At 42.9% G+C, this 12,654-nt stretch overlaps 2 protein-coding genes across 2 annotated transcripts in view; one reads left to right on the top strand and one right to left on the bottom strand.

Annotated features, from left to right (window-relative positions):
• Positions 1-390: 390 nt before the first annotated feature.
• On the bottom strand, positions 391-3,708 carry LOC132446446 (cytochrome c oxidase assembly protein COX11, mitochondrial). The gene is made up of 5 exons (XM_060036758.1): positions 3,585-3,708; positions 2,550-2,916; positions 1,873-2,028; positions 1,454-1,579; positions 391-1,236 (listed from the first exon to the last, which is right to left on the bottom strand). The coding sequence occupies exons 2-5, from the start codon at positions 2,871-2,873 to the stop codon at positions 1,045-1,047; spliced, it is 798 nt and encodes a 265-aa protein (XP_059892741.1). The 5' UTR covers positions 2,874-2,916; positions 3,585-3,708; the 3' UTR covers positions 391-1,044.
• A 697-nt stretch (positions 3,709-4,405) lies between these two features.
• The window catches only part of stxbp4 (syntaxin binding protein 4), a 43,693-nt gene continuing 35,444 nt past the window's right edge, over positions 4,406-12,654 (top strand). Inside the window, 7 exon segments of the mRNA XM_060037255.1 lie at positions 4,406-4,564; positions 4,676-4,713; positions 7,354-7,427; positions 7,740-7,835; positions 8,150-8,219; positions 8,347-8,421; positions 12,192-12,280. Coding sequence (XP_059893238.1) covers positions 4,559-4,564; positions 4,676-4,713; positions 7,354-7,427; positions 7,740-7,835; positions 8,150-8,219; positions 8,347-8,421; positions 12,192-12,280 — 448 coding nt within the window. The 5' untranslated portion in view covers positions 4,406-4,558.

Here is a 12,654-nt window from a genome sequence, read left to right as displayed (position 1 = left end):
ATGATGTAATCTTATAAGACAAGTAAACTCTTTCTCTCGGCCTTACTTTAGTCTTGAGTTTTACATGAAGGCATAATCATGACACAATCCACAGAGCAGGGTCCATCGAGTAATGTTTTCACGCATACATTTTTCTAAACAGTTGGTAGTGATGTGTATGAGGATGGATGGGGTCCAATCGAAATAGTTTTACAACTGCTGGTGTCCACTCGAATTAACACACCAGAATTTTGGATTATTTCCGAATCTAAATGCATCGTGTTTTGCTCACGCAGCCATCACACATAATATGTATTAGGGTCACTTGAATATTAATGAATATTCTGATTGAGTAGTGGACAATAGCCAGTATTACAACATTTCTGGCCTCGATAACAAAATAAGGGGATATTGAGAAACCGATGCTTTATTATTCTCCTCAGGGTTCAAATGTCATTAATTAAATAGCATAGTAATTGTCATAAATTCTCGCCCGATTCTATGGGCCAAGGATGTTTGTGATTTTCAATATTTTTTTGCTAGGAGTCAAATAAATCGACGATATATCTTCCTTTTAGCCTAAATAGAGACGCGACTGCTACTTCAATAACACAGGCAAGGTACTGCATTATGCAATATTTTCACCTGTGTGTCCTCTGCTGGTTGATCAGGGTACTACACATTTAAAACAATGTTATCCTAAACATAGGGCAATCATTCATACTCATTTTACAGCTGTTAACACACAACTTCCATCATCGTGGCATGACCCCAGTCGTCCCTTTACATTTAGTGTCAGGACACAGCATCAAACAAAGTATCCATGTAGTTTCCACCATCTCTCCCTACAATTGACACTTTTGGAAAATAAATACATTAAATCAGGCAGTGATTCCGTTGGATGATTGAAGAATGCAAAATCATGTAATCTCCTATGTGTATATATATAATTATACAGATTTGATCACAACACAATCGCAAATATAAAAAAATTGCCAGTGAGACAGTTTGTCCAAACGTCTTAAAGTTCGAGTCTCTCCACCGAGCCGGCGGTCTGCCGGGAGGTCATTTGTAGCTGTACCCGGGCAGGGGGGGCAGCGGCTGGCCCTCCTTGGCCTCGAAGAAGGTGTAGGAGAGGGTGATGGTGTCGACGCGCGCCATCCGTGGGTCCTCGTCGAACTCGGGGTCGATGTAGAAGAACACGGGCATGTCCACCTCCTCCTTTGGGTTTAGCCGCTGCTCCTCGAAGCAGAAACACTGGGGGAAGGAGGAAGGGGAGGGAGGAGGAGGGAGGAAGGGGAGGGACGAGGAGGGACGAGGAGGAGGAGGAAGGTTAACTTCATTTTTTTACTTCTGCTTGTAAGATCTCCATTATCTTAAGACTGATAATATATGTTAAGAAATAGTGTGGGTGACTTATAGATGCGTGTGTACGTGTGTGTGCATTAGACACGTGTGTGATTTGGTTCCTGACCTGGATTTTGTTGAAGTACTGTCCGGCATCGAAGGGCACTACGTTGTAGGTGGAGATGCCGATGACGGGTTTGTCAGTAGGGTTCCTGGCCCTGTAAAAGGCCAGAGCCGTCTCTCCTGGGACTACCTGGAGAAGCAGTGTACACAGACGTTTGATGCTTTGCCAAGGGTGATGTCAGTTACGCTTGTTTACAGTGCCCCCAAATGGCATGTTTGGTATAACATCCGCAGAGGTAATAGATCTAGTTCAGGAGATATTCTTTTGTTCAAAAACCACACAGTAAAACAAAAAGTTAACAATAACAACAGGAACAAACAATGAAACAAAGCAGGAAATATCATAAAACCAACTTTAGAGAACGCATGACTCAAACCCAACACAGTTTGTGCAATGGAAGAACATTCACACGCCAAACTCACGTAGATCTCGGACTGCTGCGGACGGAAGTTCCACTGCATGCTGGCGTGCGTATCGGCGTTGAAGGTGATCTTGATGATGCGGTCCTTCACGGGTGTCATCGTGGCCACCTGGTCCGCATCGTGGCCCGCCACGGCCGTGCCGCCGAGCCCCGAGGCCTGTCCAAGGACAACAGCTACATTACCTTCTTATCCTACCGTCTCTGGCACAGCCCAGTTCTCCACCAAAAGGATGGCTGCAGTTTCGAAGGGTTTGTTACAATTACTTGTTGTATTGAAGTATCGATCAAGTATCAATCTAGGTTTTCTTTTGGTTGAATTGTCAAATATTCTCTTTCGACAGTCCAATGATGAATTCATTATTATATCATTAAAAGTAGATTATTATGTTTAGATGCGTGCAGGATAGTAGATCGTGGAGGGTTAGGGTGAGGGTGAGGGTTGCAGTCTACCTGTAGGCAGACTGCCTACAGGTATCTAAGGGATTTGAGGGATCTAAGAAGATGCCTCAAAAAAAAAAAAAAAGGTAATACCACCAAGGTACCACCGTTAGTAATAAGGGAAAATAAGTGAATTGTCCAAAACTGTTGTTCCTCACCAAAAAAAACACCCATAACTATGACTTGTAACGCAAGAGTTTTCCTCGGAGTGTTCTGGTGGGCTTGCGGGTTTATCCATACCTGGCAGTACAGTCTGTAGAGCGGCACCGATGCATACGAGATCCCGATCATCCCCACGCCGGCCGCGGCGATGTACGTCAGCACTGTCTTGTTCTTGCTCTTCCACTCATCCTCCTGGCTCCCGCGTTTGTTACTCCTATTCTTGATGCCCCTGGTCTGCGGCTTCCATCGTAGACCGATGCGCCGCGCTATGAACTCCTGGGCCTGAGTGTGGAGACCCCTCTCGCTGGGCTGTAGTTTTTGTTGTAGTCTTAGCACACGGCTGCAGTGCATCGACAGTGTAGAGCACCGAGAGAAGTCACGGAGAACGCAGGGGAGAAGCATGCTGCTATTATGTCACCACCGCTGCTTCTAAAAGGTAGTTCACCTGTGAGACATAAAAATTATAATGAGCTCAAGCTATTAGCTCTGCGAAACTAATTTCATATGAATGTTTTAACCAAGTTAAACAAAAACACGTTCAATGAATGGTTAACATATCAGTTAGGGTACTAGTCCTACTACTATTACAAAGCTAGAAGGGCATTTATTTAGTATAAAGTCGTTAGTAGACGCTTATCCAAGCGTCTTACAGTGAACTTTGATAGATGTTATTAAGGAGCTGGTATGGCGTTCGAGCTCTAGGAAACCTAGTCTGCAGACATTGAGGATCGAATATAGTACCCATTGCGACTACATGATCGTACTCAACACAAAGTATACGGCGAACTAAATCTGAACAATATAAAGAGGCTTTACGTTGACCTTCCTCTCTACATTTGCTACATTACATTATACAAAAACGCATAACATAACTCTAGTACCGTGGCGTGTCCAAAGATTGAACATACTGTAAGGTCAAGCCTTCAAACAAACAGAGAGTGTGTGTTAAATTAAATTATTTACTTGGACTGCTTTCCCACAGAACGACTTGCATTAGCAACATGCTACATTATTGTGCTTCTAAAACTTCAAGGACAAGGACAAAATAACTGATTGTGTTGACAACATCAATACACGAAATATTGAGATTTTGCATGTGAAAAAGCACGTTACCTGTTCAAAAATGATTGTAGTTACGAAACATGACATTACCAAACAAGAACCACTGCAGACAACACACATAAGCGTTGCGTTCAGATAACTGGTCCCCTCTTGAAACCAGACTTCACTGCAAAGGTTCCGTCACAATTTGTTCCCACAAATGTATTTGCGGTCTCGCAAATCGTCGTTTAACAAAGTAAATCAATATTAAATATTAAACACAGGAAATAATTTACGCGTGTCCAACTCTCCCTTCCATTGGAGCCCTGGACCCAGTTTTTATAAATAGTATTATACACAAAAAGGCCAGTTTATTTTTTACTAATTACACACACAATATACACAATTATTATTATAATTAATAATGCTCACTCTCTCCTCTCTCTCTCTCTCTCTCTCTCTCTCTCTCTCTCTCTCTCTCTCTCTCTCTCTCTCTCTCTCTCTCTCTCTCTCTCTAAAATCAAGTCCTACAGAACAAAATAAATAAATCCTAAAATGAACAAAATGTTACTATTTTGTGTCATCTGTGTGTGTGTGTGTGTGTGTGTGTGTGTGTTTGTATGTGTGCGCGCGCGCGTGCGTGTTTGTGTCTGTGTGTTCGTGTTAGCGTGTGTGCGTTTGTGTTAAATTGCTGTTTTTTGTCTGTCTATTTAGGTATTTATTGATCTATTGTTCTTATCGATTAATACATAATTGTATATGTTATACATATTAATTATTTTAGGTACCAGTGGAGGGCGAGGAACAAGCAGGCATGCAGCCCAACCGATGGCACTCGGGAGTCAGCAGCAGGGATTAGCGCTGTAAAGGTACGCGTGTCTCTCACGGTCTCTGCAGATTCCCACTTTTCTCTCTCTTTCTCCGAGCAGTACCACACACCGACCTCGTTTGAACCGCTGTTGGCGTCTCATCGCATCCCCTTCTACCCCAAAACAACTGACTCTTATCATGTCTGTGTGTCACTTGCACGCGTAGATGTGTGTTTAATGAGGGTGAGTGTGCGTGTGCGTGTGAGCGCATGTGTGTGCGTGGTGCTGGTTGCGCGGCGGAGGGGGGAGTATTTTATGTTTCTGACTGAGTGTGCGTTGCCATTTCTATCCCAGGCAGCTGAGCGGTTCGATGGACTTTCTCTACTTTACTGGTAAGTTCAAACTTGGTAATATCCTTCTCTGTTCTTTTTCCTATTCCTCTATATTTATCTCTGGTTCGTTGTGTTTTCCTCCTTCTGGTTTTTGCACTGGTGGAGTTGTCCTTGTCTAGTTTTTCGTGCACTTTGATGTCGGACGGGCTTTTACAAGAGAGCGCCAATACTATGGGGACGCACAAACTGGTTGCACATGTTCTGCCCAGGGTTTATCCACCTGTTAATTGGCTGCTTCAACGTCGCCACGTGCAACTTGTCACAAAGATCAATATATCTGACTACGCTAACGCCGACGACCCCACAAATCACACACACACACACACACACACACACACACACACACACACACACACACACACACACACACACACACACACATATATATATATATATATATATATATATATATATATATATATATATATATATATATATATATATATATATATATATATATATATATATATATATACATATATATGTGCAAAATTTGATAGTCAAGTGCATTTAAAAGTGAGACGACACAAGCTAGAAGTAGCTAGTGTCAGCTTCAGCGTCTTCCCGCTCAAAAAGGGCTTTAACAGCTGGTGGTTCTCGCTGCGCGCTAAAACCACGGCCGTGCTGCTGCGTGACAAGGCGCTAGCATAGCAGCTAATACAGATTACCAGGTATTAAGTGATCAGTTTAATTGCTTCCTTGTGTCCCGCCTACGTCAGTTATTGTCATCTGTTTGGCGCGCTCGGAGATATATCTGTTGCTGGGGAGAAGACAGAACCGAAAGAGTGAACTTTCGTTTACTCACAAAACAGTAAGAATATTGCCTGTGTATGACATATTGACTGTCAAATGAGTCGTGTGTTTATAAGAACCTGGTAACCTTCTTTGAAGAGTGCGGAGAGAGAAGTATAGTCTCTATGAATTCCAAGACGAAATAGAGACCTAGGCGTACTCGTTTTTGGTCTTTTTCATGTCTTGCTATTTGCTATGTTTAGTCATTTTGTGGCATTTAGAATTATCTAATGTGACTTCCAGTGGATTCAGAGCAGAGTGGAGGTGGGCAGCTGGCTACAGGTAGGCTGCAGATATGAGGAATCAAACTGGGGCCTTTCGGCTGGTTGTCCAGTACACCTAAAACACTACAAGACTATCCTTCAATTTCTTAAGACAATTCTTCTCTTCCTTGATAAATCTCACAATGAATAACTCTTACATAGTGGAGAAGTGGAAGTCATAATCCCATGTGAGCCATGAGAGAGTGTGCAGAAGGACAACAGAAGGGCATATGGGTTTGTAGAGGGCAGGGATGTGGTCGCTCTAAACTAAAGTTGAATAATTTTAAAGATTTGAGTTGTTTGTAACCTGCCGGTGATTGGTTAGGGGGTTACAGGAAGATGAAAATTAGGAGAAAGGAAAAATAACTAAATTAAGGAGAAGAAACAAATAAAGGGGAAATTGGAACATTTTGAGGGAACCAGTTTTCATATCAAACGTTTTTATATTTGACCTACATTGAAACACCCAAAACACATTTCGAACACATTCACTCTTCTGCCCAAATAATGACATGTCTGACATCGCTTTATCTACGTACCATAACATATCTGTTTATTTTTCTTAGATATACATTTAGGAAATCAAATGTGGATAAACTGCTGCATTCTTTAAAAAAAATGTTTTTTTAAACCATCATAACTATTCATCAAAGGTTACGTTAATTCACAAAAAGTCGGTAATTGTTCCAAAGCTGTAATCTGGAGCTCTATTAAATTCAAATTCTAATATTTTTTTTTCTTGGTTATTCTAGCAATTGTTTGAAAACCCATTATCGTGTATTATCACTGTATAGCACCTTTTAGGAATATTTTTCAGGGTAATTACAAAATGTTTCTTGGGAATATTCCAAGGCCAGGGTTTATGCAGCCAGATTAGGATTACAGTTGCCAGTCTATTATATTATTCATGAATTCCCAAGGAGAAAAAAGTGTAGAGCATTTGATCTGTCTGCCTGACTTGCACAGGCATGCATGCAGAGTAGACACAGACACACATGCAGGCACTCATACGTCATACGCACACACACACACACACACACACACACACACACACACACACACACACACACACACACATAGACACATGCACACACACACACTTGAACAGCCTTTTGTGGACTACAGCATATAGTCGTCACAAGCACGACATCTGAGTCACAGGACACACTGATATGATGGACCTGACAACATCGCTTGCTGGATCAGCTAATCTCTAACCACCAACTGGTAGAAATGTTCTTCTGCTTTGTCCCTTTCCCACCTGGCATAGGTGAGTTTTCAAAGAAGAGCTTCTCCCTTTTAGTAACTAATCTGTTTAAGCCCACGACCGGGGTGCTCTGAACGCTAGGTATGAGTGACTTCTGCATACAGTTGAATTGAAGTTGTTGTTTGTGTGTGTGTGTGCGTGTGCGTGTGCGTGTGCGTGTGTGTGTGTGTACCATTGCTACTCAAGGCAATCACGCCTGCTGTGGATTGCCGCTGTTGGGATGCCTTTCCCCACACTTCAAGAGCGGATTAAACAGAGGAGGAGGATATTGTAATTATTTGTTCAGCGAACTGAAGTGTTGTTATCGCTGCTTCCCAGGACGATCATGGGACCACATGGCATCAACAGAGCTGTGCAGAGACTGGAGTTCTGCGACTGCAAGAAGGGACTCGGTCAGTGTGCACATCTCCATCCCGGTCTCTGAGCTTGTACGCCAGGCCTCTAGCCTCTAACCGACAATGCAGTTATGCCCTCGACAACCAATAATACTAAATAATGTTACATTTTCCAACTAACCTCCGGTTTCTGATGCCTAAATCCTAAATCCCTAAATCCTTTTAAATTTCTCATGCAGCACTTGCATGCTTTGATTTGTTCTCAGCCTCACCCATAGAATACTCCACAACGCCATGTCTCTATCCGGCCGCACTCTGTCTGAACAAGAGTCGTGTTATGTTGATGTTTGTGTGTCATCTCCCACCTAGGGGTGAAAATAACCGGCGGGTACCGTGAGATTACAGGAGAGGACTTTGGGGTCTACATCAAGCGGGTGGTGGCTGGAGGCCTGGCTGACCAGGATGGTATGTACCTCACACTGCCGGAACCTGCACAATGCTCAGGTCCCCATGGCCCCGTTCTCAGAGCGCATGCGTCTTATTTTTGACCAATGCCCTCATATCATGTAATACCAGATAATATCTGATATATCTTGATATATCATACCATGGCATGTTATATTCCTTTTTATTAATCTCCAATTGCCTGGTTCTCTTCCACTAGCTGCCTCCACCTGTCCCATCTCTTTCTCTTATCTATTTGATGTTGCTCACTGACCCAATCACGCTCTCTCTCTCTCTCTCTCTCTCCCCCCCTCCCCCCACAATCTCTGTTGCAGGTCGCCTTAGGTCAGGTGACCTCATTTTGGATGTCAACAATAACAGTCTGATAGGTGTGACCAATGAGAGGTTTGTAGTCCCAAGCAAACGTACCATGCTGTAGCGAAAGATGCTTAATATGTCCCATGATAAAAATCGAATTGCCACTGTTAACACAGTTTCTTTAAAGTTGTGCCTCTTCCCTGACTCCTGATAGGGCGGTGGAAATCTTACGGACGGCCGCCTACTCCAATCACATGTCTCTGTTGGTTGCCAGAGACAATGAATCCAGGTAATATATAACACATAGTGATTTTTGTCGCGTCAACATTTTATTTTCCTAATCTCAGAGAGGTGAATTTACCAGAACACTGTTTCGCTGTATGGCCGACGTTTGCTGACTGCTTCACTCTCTTCAAGGGGGATAATCTGGTCGTCCGTAGGGCGAAGCAGAATGTAAGGTGAACCCTGCTTGGTTTGGCTTATGGCAGAGTTAAGTATGTCAAGGTGCTTTAGCAGCCCCTCTGGGAGAGCTCCTGGCTGTTGGCCCTGATGGTGGGGGTCGCGTTAAGTTAGTTAAGAGTTAGAATGAGCTAAACGGTTGCCTGTTAACGTATTATTAGCTGTAGCCTCGCCATGGGTGTTTACATTGGTCAATAATTACCCTTCAGTCACTGTTACTGTTCCAACTATCTATTTACTGTTCGTAGATACTGTCATCCAAAGTCAGTCAACAGTGGATTTCTTTTTAGATATGTCATTAAGGATCCGGCAGGGGTTCAGCATCTTGCACAGGGATGCTTATCCCCCAATTCTAACCCTAACCCTAACTCCAGTAGTCACATATACCCAGGATATACCCAGGTTCCTCTGGTCCTGCTTTTGCTTTGGGACATGATATATGATAAGGACATTTCCGATATTCAGGTTACACTCTATAAACAAACTTCAGGGAAACGGTTTTGCCCAAAATAATGAACGTACTTGAGATTATAGAGACGGGCGTAATTCTTTCATACCAATCGACTTACTGCTCATCTCTGATTAATCATAATTGGCCTGATGTGTGTTGTTGGAGAGAAGCAGTTGTGTGTTGTGTGTGTAAAAAGAGAGAGATGGAGAGAGAGAGAGAGAACATTTCTGTCTGCTTAAGCTGCTTATCAGGCATGGATGAATAGGAAGAAGATGCCAGCGCATTCCTGCAAGAATCCCATGCCATGTGGACCTTTAATAAGTCATCATAGTTGCTGCTTATCTGATTCTACAGCGTTTTTAGTCCATGAAATACGCTATTATGAACATAGAATTACTGGAGAGGGCGGGAGACAAGCAAAGCTTAAGCGACCTGACGCAGCCCACTGTCCTCCGAGCTTTTCACTGTCAGACCGCCGCAGCAAGCCGGACGGACTGACGAGACAGACCCTGACACAATAGGGACAGGACCTACCTGCCACCCGTCCGTCACTTTGTCTTTCTGTCTGTTTGTCCATAGTCTCCCTTTTCACCCTACGGACAGTTCTGTGGGGTTCAGGTCATAAAGAAATGTAACATGCAACTAGAATTGCGGGAAATATTCAAGGTCACTATAAACGGTTTCTGCATCTGTAGGATTGTTGGATGAATCAGAGGATGTCAATTCTAGCAGCCATGTTGAAGTAATGTTTGCAAATGCTCATTCTCGAATTGTCCGGTGGATTGACAATTTACTTGGTGAATCATCTGATTGTTCCTGGATTGACTCCAAGGAATCGGCAATCCAATTTTACTTAGAGTGGATTAAAACTACCGGTAATTCCTATTTGTTTGGTGAGCTAGCTAATTTACCAGTAAGCCTGTTGGTCCACATATTTAATAGATAAGCCAATAAATAATTGATCAAGTGCAAATAACAAATAAGTACATAAATACAAATAGGGGCAGGATAGTCTGTTGGTCAGGGTGATTCACTCCCAACTAAAATGTTCTTGGTTTGAATCCCAATGTACGCACTCTACCTGTAGATAGCATCCTTCAGCAATATGTCTAACCCCTAACAGCTCCTTAACATCTTAAAAACAAAATCAAGTCGGTTAAAGTATCTGCTAATGATTAAAGATATTACCTCGCTTGAGAAAACCTGTTGTGGTTGACTGTTCCTGTCTCTGAATTGGACAATTTAGAGTTTGACCACGCCCAGCTCCATTCTGACCAATCAGGACTTCTCTTCCCTCATTGCTCAGGGAAATCCATCTTGCCTGTCAATTACATGTCTGCACACAGTGCTATCATAATGCCAAGGGCCTGAATGCAACATTCTTAATGGCAGAGAAACATAGCCAGTGAGGGTGATAAGGCTTTAGTTTGGGTTTATTTTCTAAAATCTGCTCTGTTCTGCTCTCTCTTAACAACTCTCAAGTCGTACCTACAGCAGCATAGAAAATCATTATATACTCCGGCCTCGACCAGTAAACAATGTATTCTCATATTTAAATTGATAAATTGTTTAAGATTTCATCGTCCGTTTGTCTGCGGTGATGTCATATGCTCCTGCTCTTGTCGTTCCCGGTTCAGTCCGGGGACACAACAGGAGCTGTGATGTAACACTGTGGGTCCGGGGCGTGCTAACGGGATTAGGCTAAATGTAACCCTCTTTATCCTCGCACCGCTGACTTCTAATTGAGAATGAATTCGCAACTTATCTGTTCTCCTACCTGGGCTTCTTTCACCATTCAGCCTTCAGGGCATCCATTCAGTGACCGAGGGAAAGACTATGTGAGCGACTGTTCTGTGATCAATCAAATCGTTCCATGACCAATCAATAGATCCTTGATCAACAATGAAAAAATATTCTTTTTTAAAAACATTTAATGTTAAAAACCATGACATTACATGAAAAAGCAATACTAGAGAGTAGATTTTGCAAAAGATGCAACTCAAACTTGTGGACTCACCTTCCGAGTCAGACCAAACAGATCAGAGATTTGCCTACCGTGCGGTTTTAAACCCTGACAACAGCTCAGTTGTCCATCAACAGCAGCGGATGTGTCGACAACCTCTGTCTGTCCTCTCCCTGCAAAAACAATCGCACACCACCAGCGCGTCAGATTAAACTCCCAAATCCTTCATAACAATAACAATAACGCACGCCATACGGCTCTGAATGTGGCTACGGCTTCAAACCCAATGAAATCTGGCAGGATAGTTTAGTGGTTAGGTTGTTCAATAAGGACGCTCTGATCAGTTTTTCTGGGGCCGATCCACGATAACAGACGGATGAAATATTTTTTTGCGGAACGTAGAGAAATTGTCTTACGTATTCTGCTTCATCAGATTGGCTCTTCTGATCTGCCTCTGTATCGTCCAGCAATCAAACTATTCAGAAAGAATATCGTCTTTCATCTCCTTGGTAAAAGGCAACCTGACTGGCACTGTAGGTCACTTAAGATAATGCATCCGTTTAAATAGTACATAGTGGAATCGCTCTCACTTTCCCTGAGACTACTTGGCCTGTGTAATGCCAACAGGCATCAGTGCCAGCTCAAAGACTCTAGTTCGAGATGGGTAATTCTAGTCCACAGGTCAGAGGAAGCCTCTTTAATGTCTTACCCCAGGACTTGGATACCAATGTGAAGTCAATGCTTTTGCTGCTGTGGTGTTGCCAGCAGTTGGCAGTAATACATTAATTCAATATGAATTGCATTTATTCGACACATCTATCCATCTATGCCCTAAACAGGACCTAGAATAATAAACTAATTATATATTTAATTTATTCATTATAATTATCTATTCAACTGTTTTGGTTGTGGTTGTTTGTTTGGTATGGTAAACGTCCATGAGAGGGAGACAAATACCTTCTGCAGCTATTTGGATGATCAAACTCAAACTGTATCTGACCCACGTTTTTGTGTGTGTGTGTCTGGGTCTGTGTGTGTGTGTACGTGTGTCTGTCTGCATGTGTGTGTGTGTGTGTGTCTGTTTGCACATGACTGCATGTGTGTGCACATACGTGCATGAATGCATGTTTGTTTATGTGTGCGTGTGTGTGTGTGTGAATTGTGTTTGTGTGCTTGTGTCCTTCAGGAGAGAGTTTGCAGAGTTCATGGAAAAGTACGGGTCCAGCACCGTCAGCAGACATTCCGGAAGGATCTCTCCTACCCAGCTCTCTACAGGTGACACGCTAATCCTTCCTGCTAACTTCAGCTCTCACATAGTCATCACCGTCATCATCTTCGTCATCACCATCATCATCCCCTTCAACATCATCACAGTCAGCTTCATCATCATCATCATCATCATCCTCCATCACTTGCAGAAGACTCCCCTCCACTCATCTCCTCACACACACACGCGCACACACACACACACACACACACACACACACACACACACACACACACACACACACACACACACACACACACACACACACACACACACACACACACACACACACACACACACACAAACATATTATATAGACTATGTCAGCAGTTTAATATTTTGTTTTGATTCTTCCGTTTGCCAATCTTGTTACCGGTAAATA

Source organism: Gadus macrocephalus, chromosome 18 (genome assembly GCF_031168955.1).
Source record: "Gadus macrocephalus chromosome 18, ASM3116895v1".
NCBI lineage: Eukaryota > Metazoa > Chordata > Actinopteri > Gadiformes > Gadidae > Gadus > Gadus macrocephalus.
This window is presented reverse-complemented; position numbering and strand designations above follow the sequence as displayed.

Excerpts from the sequence above, each read along its gene's own strand:
- LOC132446446 (XM_060036758.1), bottom strand. The coding sequence starts at position 2,873 with ATGCTTCTCCCCTGCGTTCTCCGTGACTTCTCTCGGTGCTCTACACTG. Across the intron at positions 1,580-1,872 it reads CGCAGCAGTCCGAGATCTAC|GTAGTCCCAGGAGAGACGGC; the intron begins GTGAGTTTGGCG and ends CTGCTTCTCCAG. Across the intron at positions 1,237-1,453 it reads AGTACTTCAACAAAATCCAG|TGTTTCTGCTTCGAGGAGCA; the intron begins GTCAGGAACCAA and ends TCCTTCCCCCAG.